The following is a 19,651-nucleotide window of genomic DNA, read 5'->3' as shown; positions in this document are numbered from 1 at the left end:
CTTTATTGCAGAAAAGAGCACTAAGAATAATACACAATGCTGATTTCAGGGGACACACAAATGGGTTGTTTGCAAAGTCAGGGATGTTTAAGCTCAAGGACTTTGTGCACAGAGCAAAAAGTGGACTTTTACCTGCAAATTTGCAGCAGTTATTTGTATGAGTCACTTTCACAGGACGACAATCACAGAAGAAAATGTAATTAATTTCAAGCACCAAATTGTAAAGACCAAGTTAAAACAAATGTGTATTTCTGTGGTGGGTGTCAAAATATGGAAATCCTTAACAGTGGAAGAATAAAGCTGCACCAGTATTTTTCAGTTTAAGAGGATGTGTAAGCAAAATAAAAAAAAGGGGGGATTATGACATAACATGTAAAGCAAGTGTTATAAGTTCTCTTCATCCCAGGATTGGAATGAAAAAATAAAATGAAATATGAAAATGAAGATTTACATGAAAAATCCTCAATTTTGCAAAACAAAGTTTGCAAGAAAAACTTCACTAATTAAGCAGCTGTTTGATATTTCAGATAATTAGAGACTGAGGCATGGCCCCCGCCTCCTTTAACGTCTCCATGGTGGAGCGCCAACAGGAAGCAGCAGCCGGCTGCTGTGGGACAAGTCGGTGCCTGAGCCTCGGCCCGGTCTCTGCTCTACAACCGGTTTCTATTCCTGTGGCTGTGATGTGTGGAACGACGAGGGCACGGAGCCGCTGCATTGTTTCTAGAGCGTCCAGTCGTCTGCGGCCAACTGACCGTAGGCTACTACGAGCAGAGGTGGGTTATATTTAGAGTCCATCAGGTTCTGGTCGGTCTGGTCTTTAATCTGATCTGAGCCCTGGCTGGCAGCTTGTTGGTTTCACTCCTCAGTTTTATTTACTGCTGATGATATAATAATCTTTCTCAGCAGTGACGGTGTACCACTGTACAAGCCAAATGTACATCAAAGTCTCCAGTAGGATCCTGCAGCATGTAAGTAATGCTGCCCCCCCTCACCCCCCACCTCCCATTCATCCACATACTACCCCCCCACCCCCAGAGACACATTCAAAATACAAGTGAATCAGTGCCAGTACAACCAGTACCAGCAGCACAGAACACATGGGACCTTCACATCTCAACCTAGAAAACGTGCCATAAAAAAAAATAACGATGGAAGGTCGAACAACAAAAACTTTCCAGTAACTATCAGGAAGGAGGCTTGTTTGGGCCGAACGAAATCTGCATGTGTGAAACCAGAACCAACCGAATCAGAGGGAGATGATGGAGCAGAAACACCTTGGACATTGGAAAATCAGCCAAAAAGAAATTTCTGAAAAGTTTATGCAAACAAACCTGCAAAATCACTCAAACTGAACTCAACTGAAAGTCAGAAGGAAATACAACCATTCATTCATTTTTCATTCATTAACCTTTATTTAACCAGGCAAAAATTGCTAAGAAAAGATTCTTATTTAGGCAATGGCCTGGTAGGAGATGAAGGACCTCCTAGGGAGAGCACAAAAGGACAACATTAAAATATAGACAGTAAAAGCACAAATGGAAACAGTGACACATAAAACATAGAGACAATTAGTTTGACATACAGCAGTGACATACAGGTAATACTCAGAAAATTAGAATATTGTGAAAAAGTTCATTCATTGAAGCAGTAATTCAGGCAAATGTGGGCCCAACCAAGTACTGAGTACACAAAATGATTATACTTTTCTGATGGCTGACATTTCATTTATTTAAACTAATTTTTCTGTTTATTTCATGTGATATTCAAATTTTTTGAGACTCTGATTTTAGGGTTTTCATAAGCTGTAAGCCATAATAATCAAAATTCTAACAAATAAAAGCTTGAAATATCTTGCAATGCCTGTTATGAGTCTAAATAATATATTTTTAAGTTGAATTACTTAAATGAATGAACTTTTTCACGATATTCTAATTTTCCGAGTATTACCTGTACAACATAGTGACAGTTGATTTGACAAACAACAGTAACATATTAACAGTGATACTGGACGACCATAGAGTAGAACCACATGGTACCACACAACGATGACAGACGGTAAGGAGAGAGCTGGTGAAGGTGACAAGATCACGGAGAGCTTTCGCTGAGACAGCTGCAGGTGTACTTTATGACTTTTGTTATGACACGTTTGAAGGAGCTGACAGAGGTAAGAGTTTGCAACTGTAGGGATTTTTGAAGTTGATTCCAGCTGTCAGTGGCCGAAATTGGAAGGAGGAACGGCCCAGGGAAGAGTATGCGATAGTTGCAAAGCGAATGGTGGAATGATAAAGGACGTTGAGCCGCTCGAGTGCTCCTTTGCAGGCGGACCTGTAGATGACATCGCTGTGATCGAAAAGTGGTAGTACAGTAAGCTGGACCAGGGAGCGTTTGGCAGAAACGGTGAACGAGGAGCGGTTGCGATAGAGAAAGCTGAGTCTGGCTTTCACTTTCGACTGCAAAAAGGACAGGTGCTCGGTGAAAGTCAATTCAGACTCCCAGATATTTATAGCAGGACACCAGATCAAGTTTTTGGCCATCAGCGGTCAGAATGGTACCATCTTTGGTGGCACGCTTATGACCGAACCACATGACCTTGGTTTTACTGGAGTTTATGGCTATAGGCCGAGGGCAGAGAAGCCGGCCTGTGTGGATTGAAAGCTCTGCTGGAGTGTTTCCAGTGCAATGTCAGGGGAGAGGCCAGTAGCATAGAGCACTGTATCATCTGCATAAAGGCGAACAGACGAGTTGCCAGCTGTTGTTTATGTATACTGAGAAAAGAACTGGGGCTATGATAGAGCCCTGTGGGACACCTTTTGAGACAGACGAGATGCAGTCAGATTTCACAAATTGGGAGCTGTCGAACCATGGCTAGCGAGCTATTTGAAACACCGATGGAATTTAGGCGTATCATAAGCTGTTTGTGAACTACAGTTTGAAAGACCTTAGCCAGGTTGATGAAGATGGCCACACAGTATTGCTTGGAGCCCAGAGCACTAAATAATGTCATTAAGAACTTTGAGAGTCGCAGTCTCGCAGCCGTAGCCTGAGCGGAACAAAGATTGCGAGTCAGACAGTATGTTTATGTTGTTGGTGTTCAGGAAGCGTACCAGCTGTTTGCAGATCAGCCTCTCCAGTACTTTTACTGTGCAAGGTAAGATGGAGGGTTCCAGTGTGCCATTCCAAAGGGCCGCCACTCCGAACATTTACTTTCAAAAAGAGGCGTCATTCCGAACCTGAAAAAAGGTGTGCCATTTCGAAAGGTTGGTTAAGCACTTGCTGGGTAACTATTGCAAAGCTTTTAGTAGTAGTACCGTGGGTAGAGCAGTTGCCTTTGGCATGGGTGACCAGGTATCGGTATGCTCGTACCATTTTTTGGTGCCGCGAATAGTCGCAAAGTGCCGAGAAGCTGAGCCAGTTTCTTTTTTTTTTAACTGATTGTGTTGTTCACACCAGACGTGCCGCGGCTCGCGCCCTGCAGCGATCATTTTAGCGTCCGGTCTATTTGCAGCGAGCGATCGCGTCAAGCCGGGCAGGAAGTCAAACAAAGAAACACAAGAGAATCCAGTCAATTTTCAAAACAAAACACGGCGATTAACACCTTCAGAATGGCAGCCCCTCGGAAATTCGGAATGACGGACCTTCGGAAGTTTTCAGAATGGCGGACCGTTGGAATGGGGGTCGCCGCCCAAGATGGAGATAGGGCGATAGCAGTTGGGGTCAGTTTGATTTCCTCCCTTTAAATAAGGAGCGTACTGAGGCCGTCTTCAAACCATGCATCCCTGAGAGATCAAGAACAACCGTGGTAACGATAAGAAAACAAACCAGGAAAGTGTTGAATAACCCTGAAAAGCCTCAGATAAAAGAGGGAGAAGGGTGACTCAACGGTAACTGTGATAAACTCCACATATACACAGTACAGTGTGTTAAGTGAGATGATAATGGTCCCACTGTGTGACCAGACTTCATATCAGTCCATGAACTTTGCAGCTGCTGACGCGACCCTTCAACAAAAGGTCAGACATGATCCAGAGAGGAGGCAGAGAGTCACAGACAGAGATAAAGAGGATAAAATGACGTGTACTCTTCTTCCACTATTAGAATAAAAACACTTTCCCCTGAGGTCAGAGGTCGGATGTTGACTGATCGAGTCCTAGTGAATCTGCAGTGCTTCTTTTAAACCAAACAAGTGACATGGATTGGTCCGATCAGGTTTATTGCAGATCATCATCAGATTACAGAGTTACATAACACAGACAACATTATCTATGGGATTAAAAAGCCACAATACTGGAAAATGATCAATGCATGTCGTTTATAGCTCTGAAGACAGAGAGTGAAATTCCTCTGATAAAGATTTCAGGTCACTAAGATAAGATGGGAAAAGCTCACGGTATCTATTTAAAGACATTTTACTGCCACAGGGATCAATGGAGAGTGTCCTTTTTTTCCTTTATCATTCTCACTAGATAAACTCCTCTTTTCCTGCTGCTATTAGGGTTTCTAATGTGTCTATATTGTCTGGATTTGTTTTATTTATGTTTAACCAGTGGAAGTTAGTTAATTATGGTCAATACAATTATGAAAATAAAACTCTTTAGGTTATTAGTTTTAAAGAGAGTGAACCTGAGCTGTTTGGATTTGAAATAATTACCTCACGACATTTTGGGAGATAATTAAGTTCACAAAGTTATAAAGCTAGCTTTAACATTTGACCTTTAGCCACTAAAATGTAATTAATTCAATGATCTGGAGAAGGAGCTTAAAAATAGAACATACCATGTTCCTAAAAGAATGTGAGGATGAGGAAAAGAAAGTTGTAGAGTGGGATATTATTTTGATTGCAACTAAGAGAGAATCAGTAGACTTTGTTTGTATTTGGTTTGGCTTTGAATATGCAATGATGGAGTGGTGAATAAGGGACCTGGGAATTAAAAAGCTCCTTTTCCAGCATACGTTGTTTATTGATTTGAATCTTGGTCTTGTTTGTATTTTGGACACTATAACACCTCTTATTTATTTCATAATTCTTTTTTTAATATGTTTGAAATAAAGAACAATCAATTAAAATAAAAACTAACATTCATCCTAGAGTTCTGTCAAGTCTGAGACAGATGGCCAACGTGGACCTAACATGGCTGCAGCTATCGACAGGTGATCTGTTCTGTCTTTGATCTCTGACTAATGATCTCCATCAGTCTAATTATAACGTTAGCAAAACGAGGTGTAGATATAAATAACAACTGTTTCCACCTGAGGTCTCTCTCTCTCTCTCTCTCTCTCTCTCTCAGGTGTGGCCGTCAGATCAGCTGTCAACATCTTCATCAAGAGAGATCCAGCTCATGTGACGGCTGTCGGCCAATCACAGCGCTCTGATAACCTCTCCTGATCTTTCTTTTCCTGTCTGCGAGGCGAGTCGAGTGGCTGTTGCTACGTGAACGGTAACTGTGCCAACTGGCAGCCGGGAGGTTACACAACCAGCTGACAGTGACACAAGGTCTCTCTCTCTCTCTCTCTCTCTCTCTCTCTCTCTCTCTCTCTCTCTCTCTCTTCAGATGTGAAAACTTTTCTGTTGTAATGTTGATATTTCTAAACACAAACAGCTTCACCCTCCACTTCCTGCACATTTCACTCCACTGCTCTGTTGTGCATTGAAGATTTAATGCAGAAAAAAACCTGTTTCACCATCATATGATTTTCCTATATTCGATAATGCATCAGATTGTTTGCTGCTCCGTCAAGGCGAGGTTTAGAAAAACACACACACACACACACACACCTGAATAAACACATGAATGATCTTATGACTTGGTTGGTTTACCTGTGGTGGATACACACCTTAAAGCTGCAGCTTGTTCCAAACACCGTCACAAAGAAGTTTATACTGTGATGACGGGTCAAAGGTCTTCTGATGCTGAATAATGGTGAAACGACCAATTGCTTCATTAATCAAACAGGAAATGAATCAATAAGTTGTTAACCAACGCAAACAACAGTAAGAGGAGAGCTGAAGTGAAGATCAAAGTTAATCTCAATGTGTCTGAGGGCGCTTTCACACCTATCTCGTTTGGTTCGGACTTTCAGACTTTTCAGTTTGATCCAAACCTAAATTCCAAGTTCCGCACCAAAGGACCAAAGTTTGGTCCGACCAAAGGAGGTGGTTTCAGTCCGGACCAAACGAACCAAGGTTCAGACCTTTTGCAGTATGAAAACAACTTCTTGTATAGTTTGGACCTTCGTATCAATGACAATACGTTTTTTTACTTCTTCTGCTCTCGATTTACGGGGGAGCATACGTCAGTCCGACTGCCCAAAAGTCCGACGGCTCATTTCTCCGACTACCCATTCTACAGTGTTAAGGTTAGGTTTACGATTTACGCTACAGGAAGTTACGTCACGTTAACCAGCTGACTCAGCAAAACAAAACTAGCCTAGCAGCGTAAACAAAACAAAATCAGAGACGTTCTATCTGACAGAATGAGCTGCGGGAGTAGTATTACAACGGGAAAAAATATTACAACGGGAAAAAATATTACAACGGGAAAAAGTATTACAACGGGAAAAAGGCAGCTCGCTTGATTCATTTTCTGTAAACAGGAAGTAACGTCAGAAGCCGGCCGGCCTAACAACGTACAGCATAACCAAAACAAAATGAGCCGCGGAAGTAGGAACATAGGGAGATGACGCGTCCAGTAGATTTGTCTTGTAAAGTGCGTTACTCCATTTGCAGTGTGAAACCAAAACCAACCGGACCAAATGTAGACGATGTAACAGAACACGGACGTTGGTTCGGACTGAACCCAGGTTCAAAGTGTTCAGTGCTCCATTGTCTCCATCCGATCCGGTTGGTTCTGGTTTATGACACATTGACGTCCCGTCCTCATCGCCTCACCGTGCTTTGTCTCCCTACACTTGACACTGATTGGTTTGTAGACAGGCCAACAAAGTCAACAGTGCTGTGCTCAGATTAGCTCGTTAGCAGTGTAGGTATAGTAAAAAATGAATGAACAACAATATATGGAACCTAGTTTAGGATTCAGATGAAGGTCCTCAACATGCGTAGGCTTAAGGAGTGTGGGCTAACCATCGCTACTTCCTGTTAAAGCTACGAAAGTCTGGATCATCGGAAACAAAACCAGCTTTCACACTGCAGAAGTCTGAACCAGGGTTTAGTTTGGTCCCGACAGGAACCACCTCTTTGGTGTCGGACCAGATTTCTGTTTTTTTGGTCCAGAGGAGCTTTCACACCTGTTGGTTTGGTTCGATAAATAAGGTTCAGAAGTCCAAAAGTCCGGACCAAACGAGGTCGGTGTGACAACTCCCTCATCTCGTATCCAAAAATCACAGCAGCAAAGAAAGTTGATGAGGTGATTGGTGTTTGTTGGGTCTTTACTACTAAACAAACATGTTGAGTTGAGTGAGAATGTGTTTTGGGCCGGTATGTGTGGATCATAGGGTGGAACGACCATCAGCTGCTTCAGATAAACTCTCCTGAAGCAACATCAGTTTCTGATAAACAGCTGTGACCACAAACCTGCAACAACCTGTGAGCCAACCCGACTCCTCCCTGTGATTGTCATTTCTCCGCTACTATTTCTTAATTCTTTTGATTTAACCGGTGTTTCGTCAGGTCGCTCCAACGTGCACAGCTGGTTATTTAACCTTTGTTTTTGTGGCGGCGATCACATGAACGCTGCGTGACAGAGTCAACAGACAGGAATGGAAACTCCTCTTCTCTGTCGACATCAGTATCAACTGAGAAACGCTTCAAATCAACTGGTTCACATGACTTACTCGACATTAACATGAATAAAATCATACATTTCTTTTTAGTCAGTGACAAATATATAGAAATGTTTTAGTAAAATGTTCCTTTTGTATTCATGTTGGTTTTTATGTCATTTGAACCATTTTTTAACCAAAGTCAGACTGAATGCCTTTGGAAATGTCAAAGGGTGTAACCACAAAGAATGAAAAATATTAAATATTTCATCCACCTACACTGGATTGAAGTGTATACTTATAAATTATACTTTCTTCTTACTTTCTTGTTGTGTCTATATTTAAATTTTAATACATTTTAGCAATACTGAGCAGGACATATCCTAAAAACAAAAAGCTTTTCTTCGAACTAATGTGACAAATGACGTAAAAATGTGTTAAGAAACATAGAGTTGCAGTGCAAAAGTAAATTGCATTTATTCCACATTATCAGATTTCTATGAAAGAATACCAGTTACACCACTAGACACTGGGTTGCGTCATGTCATTGAGCCTTTCAGCCTTATATGAACTAGTTGGACTTGACATTTAACATATTTACTGTATTTCTTTGAACCTCTGATCAGTTTGGAAATGGTTAGATAACTTTACCTTCCCTGCCTTTTACATTATCTTTATGTATCTGACAGGACGTGTGTTGTCTTTACGACCATGTGAAAGCTGCATGTTTGGTCCTTTGAGTCTAAAGTCTCTGTGTGGATGAAACTCAGCAGCATGGGGGGGCGGGGTGAGAGGAGGGGGGGACACGAGGGGGGAAACCCGTCATCAGCGACAGGAGGGAAAAGAGGAATCTTGAATGTTGGAGGTTTGGCGAACCGGCTGGGACAGAGGTTCCAGATGTTGGACCAACCTGGACTTGATGGTTCCAACCAGTATCATTGACAACGACCCTCAAGTCGACAGTAAAATTAAAAACTGTAGCGGGAGAGTTCCAGTTCACCGAGTCCTGCCAGTTTGTTAAAGGGATAGTTCACCCAAAATTGAAATTTCACTCATTATCTCCTCCCCCTCATGTGGACTAAGGGCTGGGAGAAGTTTCAGAGTCCTCCGTGGCTTCTCTGAGTTACAGGGGGTCTCGGCGTAGCAGTGCATGTCCATATAACGGTTGCAGATGGATACCAACTTTCTTCATAACAAAAAGACACACCAAAAAACATCCAAATACCTCCATGCTGCTCGTATGTAATGTCCATCTTGTATTGAAGCCCCGACATGCAAAATTGTTCCGAAAAAAAAAAAAAAGTCTATATTTCAAGCTTGTTTGTAGCGGAGGCTCCTCAGGACAGGAGCTTCCGCTTTTTTCGAAACAATTTCGCATTTCGGGGCTTCAATACAAGAGGGACATTACATACGAGCAGCATGGAGGTATTTGGATGTTTTTTGGTGTGTCTTTTTGTTACGAAGACAGTTGGTATCCATTTGCAACCGTTATATGGACATGCACTGCTACACCGAGACCCCCTGTAACTCAGAGAAGCCACGGAGGACTCTGAAACTCTGAAATTTTGGGTGAACTATCCCTTTAAAAACCACTGCCTCCTCTCTCCAAATAAAAGTCGACTCCACTTGATGGTTTTGGGGAGAATGTTTAACCGACGGCTGGCAACAAAAAGGAAAAAAAAAAAAATCAATGAAGCAAATAAGCTTTAAAAATAGCACCAGTCAGTCAACATGTCCACAAGTCAAAACAGCAACAACAGAGACACAGCAGCAGCAGCAGCAGCAGCAGCAGCAGCAGCAGCAGCAGCTCAGAGGCCTCGACGTTCAGCCACACATCTGCAGGATTTAACTCTTTTACTATTTTATACAGTTTACAATATGATTTATTGATTTAGTGATTGATGTCCAACACCAACATTTTTGTATAAACTGCACAACCTACTCCTGTTACTCCTTACTCCACTATGCACCTTTTCCTATGTGTGGTTGTGTTGCTCCAATGGAATTTCGTTGTTATTTATGACAAAGACAATAAAACGATTGATTGATTGATAGATTTATTGATTGATTGTACACTCCCATACACCTCCCAATCTTTGCAATTGTTTCTTTTCATCCTTACAACTATGAGGGTAAATATACTTTTGTAAATAACTGCATACTCTTGAAATAATTTGGTTCATAACTGTACAGAATGTCTTTAACTATCTTTTATATATACAGTATATATATTTTATATTTTCAAAGTTCTCAACTTTTTTAACCATGTATGCTATGATGCTACTGTAACAACCACATCTCCCATGTGTGGGATGAATAAACAGTCTTATATCTCACATCTTCAACACTGTGATGCTCTCACATCATCTCTTGTCTGATGTAAACCGACGTCTTCTAACACAGAGAGTGTGAGGAAACCAACAGAGCTCACAGTGTCCTCATTAATTAGATCTTTTATAGCAAAAAGGTGTCAATAAAACTGTCAGACCAATCACATCAACTCAACCCATGGTGCTCATTATATAACAACAGTCCAAAAAACGCAGTGTCACCACAACTCCCAATACTGATACAGATAACATTTTAATAGTTTACATCCACACAAGGTTAAGAAAGGCTGAGATGTAGTACGGACTGGAAATAAGCTAAATTAATGCAACGTTGACTGATTATAATTGCCTCTAGTAAATCGGCAAAAATCAGACTTAAAGCAGATATCAGTGGAATGTTTTTGTTAATATAAGTCCTAAATAGTCCTATTTTCCGTCAGCAATCACTTACATGAAGTATTTCAGCCTAAACACGAGTCTCTCCGTCACTCTGCTCTGCTGTAACCCGAGGAGAACATTTTCCTTGTGGGATACAAGTGTTATCCAATGAGGGGAGAGAACGGCATGAAGGGCTGTGTGTGCAGCCAAGGGATGCGCGTGAATGTGGTGACGTAGCACGAGGACCAATTGATGCCTGACAAGGGCGGGGGCTGCTAACTCATGGTGCGTTCAAGGAAACTCGTACTTTGTGTTTTTCCTTCCTGTGAAGTCATACCAGTTCGATCTGGTACGAGTTCACGGGTCGGAAGTTACGAGTGGCCGTTATAGGGAACTTTCACAGACAACAGGACGGTAAAAACACGAGCTACGGGTTACCTGGAACGCTACCAAGTCGTAGTTGTGACTTGAAGCTGTAACTTACGGTTTCAAAAGCCTGCCTTGAACACAGCATTAGCCGAAACGGCCGTGCCGCTGTTATCTGCTTTAAAGCAGAAATAAGTGGTCCGGTCGTTTTGGCTAATGCTGCGTTCCAGGCAGGCTTTTGAAATCGTAAATTACAGCTTCAAGTCACAACTTACGACTTTGTAGCGTTCCAGGCAACCCACTCGTGTTTTCCCGACCTGTTTTACCTGTGAAAGTCACTATAACGGCCACTCGTAACTTCCGACCGGTGAACTCGTACCAGATCGAACTGGTACCACTTCACGGTTGGAAAAATACGAGTTTCCTTGAACGCACCATAACAGTCCTCGTCCCTACGTCACCACATTCACGGCGTTCCTTGGCTGCACACACAGCCCTGCATGCCGTTCTCTCTCCTCATTGGATAAAAACTGTAGGATACGATAAATGTTTTCTCTTCGGCTCAGAGCAGAGCAGAGTGACTGACAGACCCGTGTTTCAGTCCAAACACTCTATAGAAGTGATTGCTGTCGGAAGATATAACTATTTAAGACTTATATTAACACAAATATATCACTTACTTCTGCTTTAACTGTGTAATTATGCCGATAATTATCGTCCAATATCGGCTCGATAATTATCTGTACCGATAGCTATCATGCATCCCTATGTCACAGTGTCAATATGGGTCTATTATCACTATTATCAAAGATATTTCTTTCCTTAAACATTTCAATTATACTTGTATATTTTTGTATGTATGTGTAATGTATGTCTGCGTATGTATACATGTGGATATATTGTAAAATTAGAAGTTCACAGATGATGTCGACATGTTTCAGACCTATAGGAATAGGGTGATGAGCTGGTCTGCAGCCCTTATACTTTATTCTATTTTTTGTATTCTTCTTTGTTTTGATACATATATCATCTAATGTGTAAAAAGATTTCTTAAAAAAAGGGGGTAGACTTTATAAGTTTGCCTGTTTCTGCCCCTTTCCATTCAGGAGTTGCATTTTTTTGTATTGAACTGTTTTTTATTTCTTTTTTTCCCAATGAATGAAACAAATAAATACTAAAATTAACTAATTTAATGAATTATTGGATAATTTTGACTGTTTTTATTTGATCTGTGCACTACCATGTCACCAGAGAAGAATATATCAAACCCTGTGAGGTGACAGAAGTGTACTGTAGTTAAACTATCTTTAGAGCCGGTTTAATACGTCTGACCATCCTCTCCATGCCGAATTTGAGCACCTTCCCTCTGGCAGGAGATTTAGATTGCCAAAAGCCAAATCAAACAGACTGAAAAACTCATTCATAACACAAGCCATCACCCAACTTAATTCAAATTCTAAACAGTCATGATACACCCTGCTTACTTATCTATTTATTTATTTACAGACTTATTTATTTTCGATTGTATGGAACAGCTCCCAGTTTGCCCTCTGGGATACTTGTCATTTCGATGTTGTGTGGATGTACTCTATATGTTCTGTGTTTTGTTTTGTTTTTTACCTTTCTGCAACATGAATTTCCCCTAGGGGACAATAAAGCTGAAGTTGAAGTTGAGTTGAGTCTTTATACGTGTTAATAGGGAGTCAGAGTGGACTGAAATACTCCCGCTGGGCCGTGATCAGGGATTCCCTGTCATGTGAAGATCTCGTCCGGCGCCAGCAGGGGTCCATAATGTTTCTCAAACTGCAGCTGAGGCAACAGACAGACTGACAGACAGACACTCCCTCTATCAGCTGGACGGCCGCCAGGGAGCCAGAGCCGCTCCGATTGGCTGCCGGGGAGCTCCACCGACTTCCCATTGGCCGTCTGAGGAACCATATGACACAATATGCAAATGGTCTCTATGTGGCAGTTGAAATCCCAGAGTGCTGAGCAAAGCCCCGGCACTGAGAGGCAGGAGGAGAGTGAGCAGCAGCTGAGCCAGAGAGGAGGAAGAAGACGAAGAGGAAGACTCAGAGGGGGAGTGACGACAGCATGAGCTTCTAGAAAAAGTTGCTCAGTCGATCTCACAGAGTCAGAGCCACTCTTAAACACTTTTAAACACTTTTTTTTCTCCTCGGGGACTGTTCACTGGTGTTTTCCATGAGTGCTGCGAGGTAAGAACCACAGACACCTGAACGCATCTCTGCACAAATAAAAGAATACAACTTTTATTTCTGTGCATAAACTTTAATCTGAAGCAGAGTTGAAATGTCTTGTTTAAGATAAATAAGGTCGAGTCATTGGAAAAACTCATGCGGGTAACACTTTACAATCAGGGTCCCAGTACATTATTAAGCATTAATATATAAACTAATGTGTTAATTACTGCTGAGTAATGCATACATAATGATGACTAATTACATTATTCAACTTTTATACTCATTAACTTGAGTAGTAAACATTAATTAACTGCTTACTAATGGGCTACATCAATTAATGTGTTAAGTAATACATAATAATGATTGTTAATATATCTGTTAACAGTTAATTGAATTAAAGGAAGTCACCTTTAACTTCTGGTATTCTCTTGTGTTTTTGTATGTTTCAAATGTCTTGTCTTCTGTCCTTATATGTTTGGTGTTTCATCTCGGCTGTATTGTAAATGAGGTTACTCCTCCTCAATATATCTGAGTTGAAATAAAGGTTATGAAATGAAATAATGCTTAATAATTTACTAACTAATGTTAATTAAGGGAGCCTTATTGTAAAGTGTTAATCTGTCAAAGTGGGTTTTCTCCTGCAGAGACGATGATGATGAACTTTTCTACACTGCAAAAAGTCAATATCTTACCAAGAATATTTGTCTTATTTTTTATTTATTTAACCTTTATTTAACCAGGCGAAATCAATTAAGAACATGTTCTTATTTACAATGATGGCCTGACAAGAGGCATAAGCTTCTTGAGGGGGAGGGGGAGGGGGGGGGGGCTGTGAGGGAGAAAAGATAGGTTAAAAGACAATAGCAAATATACACAACAATACAAGTCAATTTCTAGTCAAAATGTCACTTCTATTCAAAACAAATCAAATTATACTCAAAAGAAGACTTTTAAACACTTTTTACTTCTTTCAAGCAGATTTTCACTTGAAATAAGTAGAAAAATATGATAGTGGAGCAAGTTTTTCTTTCTTATTACAAAGCACAAAAAACTTGCTTTCACTGGCAGATTTTTCTACTTATTTCAAGTGAAAATTAGTTTGAAACAAGTGAAAATGATCTAAAAACAAGTTAATTTAAGTGGAAAAAGTTTAGACTAGAAATGAGACATTTTGACAAGAAATAAGACAAATATTCTTGGAAAGATTTTGAGTTTTTGCTGTGTAAAGTCAGAAAAAGAGAAGTTGGTGTTTTTTTTTTTTCTAAATTGCATAAAGTACCCGATGTTCTAATCACTCCTTCTCTCTCTCTTCCTCCCTCTTTCCTCCTCCCCTCTTCCCTCCCCCAGCGTCCTCAGGTCTTTCAGTCCCTCAGCGATGCCTGGCCCCGTGATGCCGATGGACGTGGCGATGCGGTTCTACATCAGCCACTCTCCGCCGCCGCTACGGGGTTTCCTCAGCTCCTACGAGGAGCTGAAGCGGGCCAAGAACCGGGTCAACCAGTCCACCGTCACAACCGCCACGACAACCGCCCGCTGCCATAGCAACAACCAGCAGCAGCAGCTGTACAAGCCGCTGCGGCCGTGCCTCAGCAGCCAGCAGCGAGCGGTGGAGCGGTGGAGCAGCAGCAACCACAAGGCCGGCAAGAAGAAGGTGGTGTTCGCCGACACCAAGGGAATGTCGCTCACCGCCATCCACGTCTTCTCCAAGTCCGACGACGAGCCGTACCAGAGCAACAAGCGCTGCGGCGGGATCGCGGAGGATCTGCAGTTCGACATGACGGACTTGGAGGCGGCGGCCATGGAGCTGAAGATCAGCTCGGTGCGCAGCCTGGCGCTGGACTTCCAGCAGCCGTCCGCCGACTACCTGGACTTCCGAAACCGGCTGATCCGGAACTCGGTGTGCCTGGAGAACTGCTCGCTGCAGGAGCGCTCGCTCACCGGCACCGTCAAGGTCCGCAACATCGGCTTCGAGAAGTCGGTGCGGCTGCGCGCCACCTTCGACTCGTGGCTCAGCTTCACCGACGTGGAGTGCGGCTTCCTGAACAACGTGTACGGCTGCCAGGACTCGGACACCTTCGCCTTCGTGCTGGAGCTGCCCGCCTTCGTGCCGCCGCAGAACCGCGTGGAGTTCTGCATCTGCTTCACGGTCCAGGGTCAGACCTTCTGGGACAATAACGACGGGGGGAACTACGCGCTGAAGCACGTCGGCCTCAACGGAGAGGACCTGAGCAGTCCACCGCCGCCTCTGATCCCCGTGGAGCAGAAGAAGCCTCAGGAGCAGAAGAACAGCGGCGGTTGTGGCGGCGGTGGGATGAAGCTGCTGGAGATGGAGTTCGATCAGTTCGGAAGCCCGCGCATGTCCAGCGGACTTTTCCCCGGCTGCTGGCAGAGCTGGGGTCAGATCGAGAACACGGTGCCTTATTGGTGAAAGCGGACTGGCCTTGTTTGCTGAAACGGCACTGAAATAAAATGAGTTGAGACACTGACGGGGCATTCATCAGGACGGATCCGGCTGCTGTGGACTGTGGACTGGCTGACTGGCTCTCGGCTGCCGGCCAGAAACTGAACTGAAAGCAAACAACCTTGAAGTAAAAAAAACCCCAGCAGAGGAAGTGCACAAACCCAGACAGACAGACAGACAGACAGACAGAGGCCCGACTGTGAAGCTGCGCCCAACTGACCTGCTTTTCCTGCTGCAGCGCGGCCGCCGCTCGGCTCGATCCGACACGACACGACCGACTTACTGGAGGAAACCGGTCACGTCTTCCTCCTCTTCTACGACATCTACGTGCCTTGTGTCCAGTGCCTTCCCACTAAAACATACAGACAAGTGTCGAGGCCTTTCTCTCTGTCAAGGCCTCTGATGATGATGATGATGATGATGATGATGTGTTGGTTAAATATGCACTGATTGAGACGACGAGCCTCTAGATATCATCATGTCTGTCGAGTCGAAGAAGTGGAGCTGAGTGATTGATTAAGTCCTTCATATTGAAGGGAGAGTGGAGGGAGTGCATGGCCACACGATGCTTCTCTACTAAAAAAAAAGAAAAAAAAAAAAAAGAAAAGGAAATACAGCTGATTCATTTCTAATGAAACATGAAGCACACTAAACCTTATCGCACCTTCTGCAAAAATGAGACAATAATCACATGTTGATTTAAAACTGCCTTTGTTTGGGCCATGCAGCCCTTTCTTTCCCTCCGTGTAATAATAAGAATAAAAAGTGCACATGTTTGTGTGATGAAAAATGAAATGTTTTTGGATGATAATATTTTTTTTTTTTTTAAAGGTACGTTTGAGTGTAAAAAGGTAAACCGAGCTGCTATGGACAGATGTGTGATGATGAGAGACTCTGCATGTGAACGTGTTGTGTTAAACAGAGAGGATGTTGGGAAATTTTTGTGGTTCAGGTATGTCAGAAGAGACAAATGGTGTAAAAAAAGAAAAAAAAAAAAAAAAAGAAAGAACGAATGTTTTTGTTCTGCTTGGTCTCACAAGTGCAATTGAGTGGTGAGTGTACAGGATGTGTGGCTGGAAGTGATAGATTTTGGTTTTCTTTTTTTTTTTTTGGAAACAATCTCTATATATTTTGTTTTTTCTCACTGTGAAGAGAAGAAGAGCATTTTGTGCTTCACTTGAAGGTGTGTGTTGTTGCTGACATGCACCGTGTCAGTCCTGTATTTCCCTTTTCTGAAATAAATTTCTATATTTGTGCTAAAATACTCTCGACTCCGACGCCTCCTGTTTTCTGTGTTTCCATTTCCATCATGTAAAACTAAATAAAGGCACAATTTCAGTTTGTTCCTCCGAATGAAAATAACACAACATACAAGTTGAAGGATACAATTTGGATAATAATCACACATATACAAAAAGAAGTGAGAAGAAGCTATGCTACCCTTTGTCCATCACTTGTGCCACTTCCTTAATCGCCCTTCATGACATTGTTTGTGCTAGGAAAATAAAAAATAAAATTGTTACCCACAATAGTTGACATATAAAGACTTCCAGGTGCTTTAAGTGTAAGCATATTTATCAACATAAAAGGGTAAGACTCTAATCTTTCATTTAATTTAGTCATTTCTCTTCAATTTTGTTCAGAAATGTGTTGAAATCCACCTCCATCTGAAGGTGTGGGTTCGTCACAGTTGTTTTTAGTTTGAAAGAATTCTTTCTAAGTTCGTCCGTCGCCCGTGTGCGATTTCAAAATAAGGTAGTAGGAGTAAATCTACAGTGAGTGATTACAAACATAAACAAACTAGTTCCCACCACAGAAATAGAGCGGCCTTCATGTAATCTGATCGAGCCGAAGCTCAAGACTTCAGACGCCCATGATCGGTGGGCGGGGCTTAACTTAGCACAGCGATGAAGGAAAACAAAGCCTCTAGAAATGGTTTTTAATATAGTAGATACAGTATATACGTAGATGTTAATTATGTATTTGTGACCTATTTGTCACTCTGCTGCACCAAATAATAAACACCTCGGTCAGTAGAAACCTCCATCTGCCCTCGTTTTAACGCCTCACAGCTGTTCAAGGAGGAAGTATCGCCCTCGCCTCGGGGCTTTTACTCTGAAACATTTACAGGAAATGGACGGTGATCTTCAGAATCAGCAAGAAAGAAAGAAAGTAAAGCAGAAAAGAGTAAGAACATAGTGACATTCAGGGCCGTTGTATAGGGGAGAAAGGTGATGATAATTCTAGGGGCCCAGCGCCCAGTGGGGCCCATAAAAAACCCCAGTAGTCTAATCTTTGTATGACTGATTTATTCTGCGTAAGACCCTGAATAATACTCATAGTACACTGTAAAAACTCAACATCTTTCCAAGAATATTTGTCTTATTTCTTGTCCAAATGTCTCATTTCTAGTCAAAACTAATCTCTTTCCACTTAAAATAAGACTCATTACCTAAAAATTAACTTGTTTTTAGATCATTTTCACTTAAATTCACAATAAATAGAAAAAATCTGCCAGTGAAAGTAAGTTTTTTGTGCTTGTAATAAGGAAGAAAAAATTGCTCCACTATCAGATTTTTTCTACTTATTCCAAGTGAAAATCTGCTTGAAAGAAGTCAAAAGTGTCTAAAAACAAGCTACTTTTAATATGATGTGTCTTATTTTAAGTATAATGAGATTTGTTTTGACTAGAAATGACATTTTGACTAGAAATAAGACAAATATTCTTGGTAAGATACTTGAGTTTTTGCAGTGTAATGCTTCATCAGCATCAAAACAAAGAAGGCTAAATAAAAAACAATAGTACATACGTAGTCTAAGAAAAAAAAAGGAAAAGTTAGGGGGAGGGGCCCACTTTAGTATTCTTTAAGGGGGCCCAGAATTCCTAGCAACGGCCCTGGTGACATTACTTGAGTTTTGAGGTATATTTTGTTCTCAAAGGCTACGAGCTAAGCTAACATTATATGACATTACAATAACACACACACACGTGGACACACTTCAGTGGGTCAGTCCTGTCTTCGGTTTATCTTGACCTACACTCATGCACTCATGCATGCAACAGAAAAACACAAACAGACACAAACTCTCACGCATCGTTCGTGTGTTAAACTCTCTCTTCACATGCAAACACAAATCTCTCTTCACATGCACCGGGACGTTCGACTCATCTTCTACAACAAATGGAAGACTTTGCATTATTAATTGCACATTTTCTTTGGAAAACGAGGGCGGATACAGATGAAAAGCCTGAGCTGAGTTGCCTGCTGGTATTGCTTTTTGTTCCTTTTTGTTTTTTTTGTTGTTGATGCTTTTCAAACTCATTTCAATTCCTGTTCATGCCGGACTCATATCCAGCAGGAAGAGCACTCACTCCCTCATTCCCTCTGTTTGACATGCACAAAGGAAAGACCTGAGGCTGGAGCAGGATGACCCGCTGCAGCCGGGACATTCCTGCTCTTATCACACATTTAACTCCTTCTCTGCAGCCTGAGTCTCAGGGTCTCAGTGGGCCCAGTTTATATGATCTCTATACAGCACATATAGCTACCACTCGGGAAAAACATTAAAAGACTACTCCAAAATGTCACTACTGATTTACTGATTCGATTCCGATTCGGAAGTTTCCCGATTGATTTGGTTTCCGATTCAATTAGATATTGTTTCATTTAGAGATATTTCAGTTTTAATTTAGCTTGGTTATGAAAGAGATTGCTGCAAATTGTACATTTAACCTGGTGCATTATTGAAAATATCAATGTTTACATTAAAAGTTGACCCAAAAGCAGTAACATTAATGCACATTTATAGTGCAACACCTTAAAGCTCCTACAAGGAACTTTCAGTTTGTGTTGATTTTGGCGCCCCCTGTGGACAAAAGTGGTAGCGTTTTGCCGGAAAAGTGTTCATTTTACTGAAAAACACACAAAAAATACAAACAAACAGAGAAATGTATCATTTTGAACTGGTCTCTTCATTTTTTTGGGGCATACAATGACATTTTAACTTGGAGTTGATGTGTTGGTGTTGATGAGTAAATATGAATGATAACAAACAAGTAATATTTCTGTAAACATGAAAACAATCGGCCTGAACGTGAAAGATTCAACGTGTTCATGAAAAAAAAAGAAATAAAGAAGATGTAGTATTAGCATTAGCAGCTGTTTACAACACAGTCTCGGAGCAGCTTGGATGCTAGC

The 19,651-nt window shown here is 41.7% G+C and overlaps 1 protein-coding gene across 1 annotated transcript; it reads left to right on the top strand.

The window, feature by feature from the left end:
* The first annotated feature begins 12,751 nt into the window (after positions 1 to 12,751).
* On the top strand, positions 12,752 to 16,716 carry LOC146972987 (protein phosphatase 1 regulatory subunit 3C-B-like). The gene is made up of 2 exons (XM_085799205.1): positions 12,752 to 13,006; positions 14,339 to 16,716. The coding sequence occupies exons 1-2, from the start codon at positions 12,993 to 12,995 to the stop codon at positions 15,417 to 15,419; spliced, it is 1,095 nt and encodes a 364-aa protein (XP_085655331.1). The 5' UTR covers positions 12,752 to 12,992; the 3' UTR covers positions 15,420 to 16,716.
* The last annotated feature ends 2,935 nt before the right edge of the window (positions 16,717 to 19,651 follow it).

The sequence above is a fragment of the Trachurus japonicus genome, chromosome 15 (assembly GCF_045865225.1).
Source record: "Trachurus japonicus isolate A0001 chromosome 15, Traja_1.0".
NCBI lineage: Eukaryota > Metazoa > Chordata > Actinopteri > Carangiformes > Carangidae > Trachurus > Trachurus japonicus.
The sequence above is the reverse complement of the archived record's forward strand: the minus strand, read 5'-3'. Positions and strand labels throughout refer to the sequence as shown.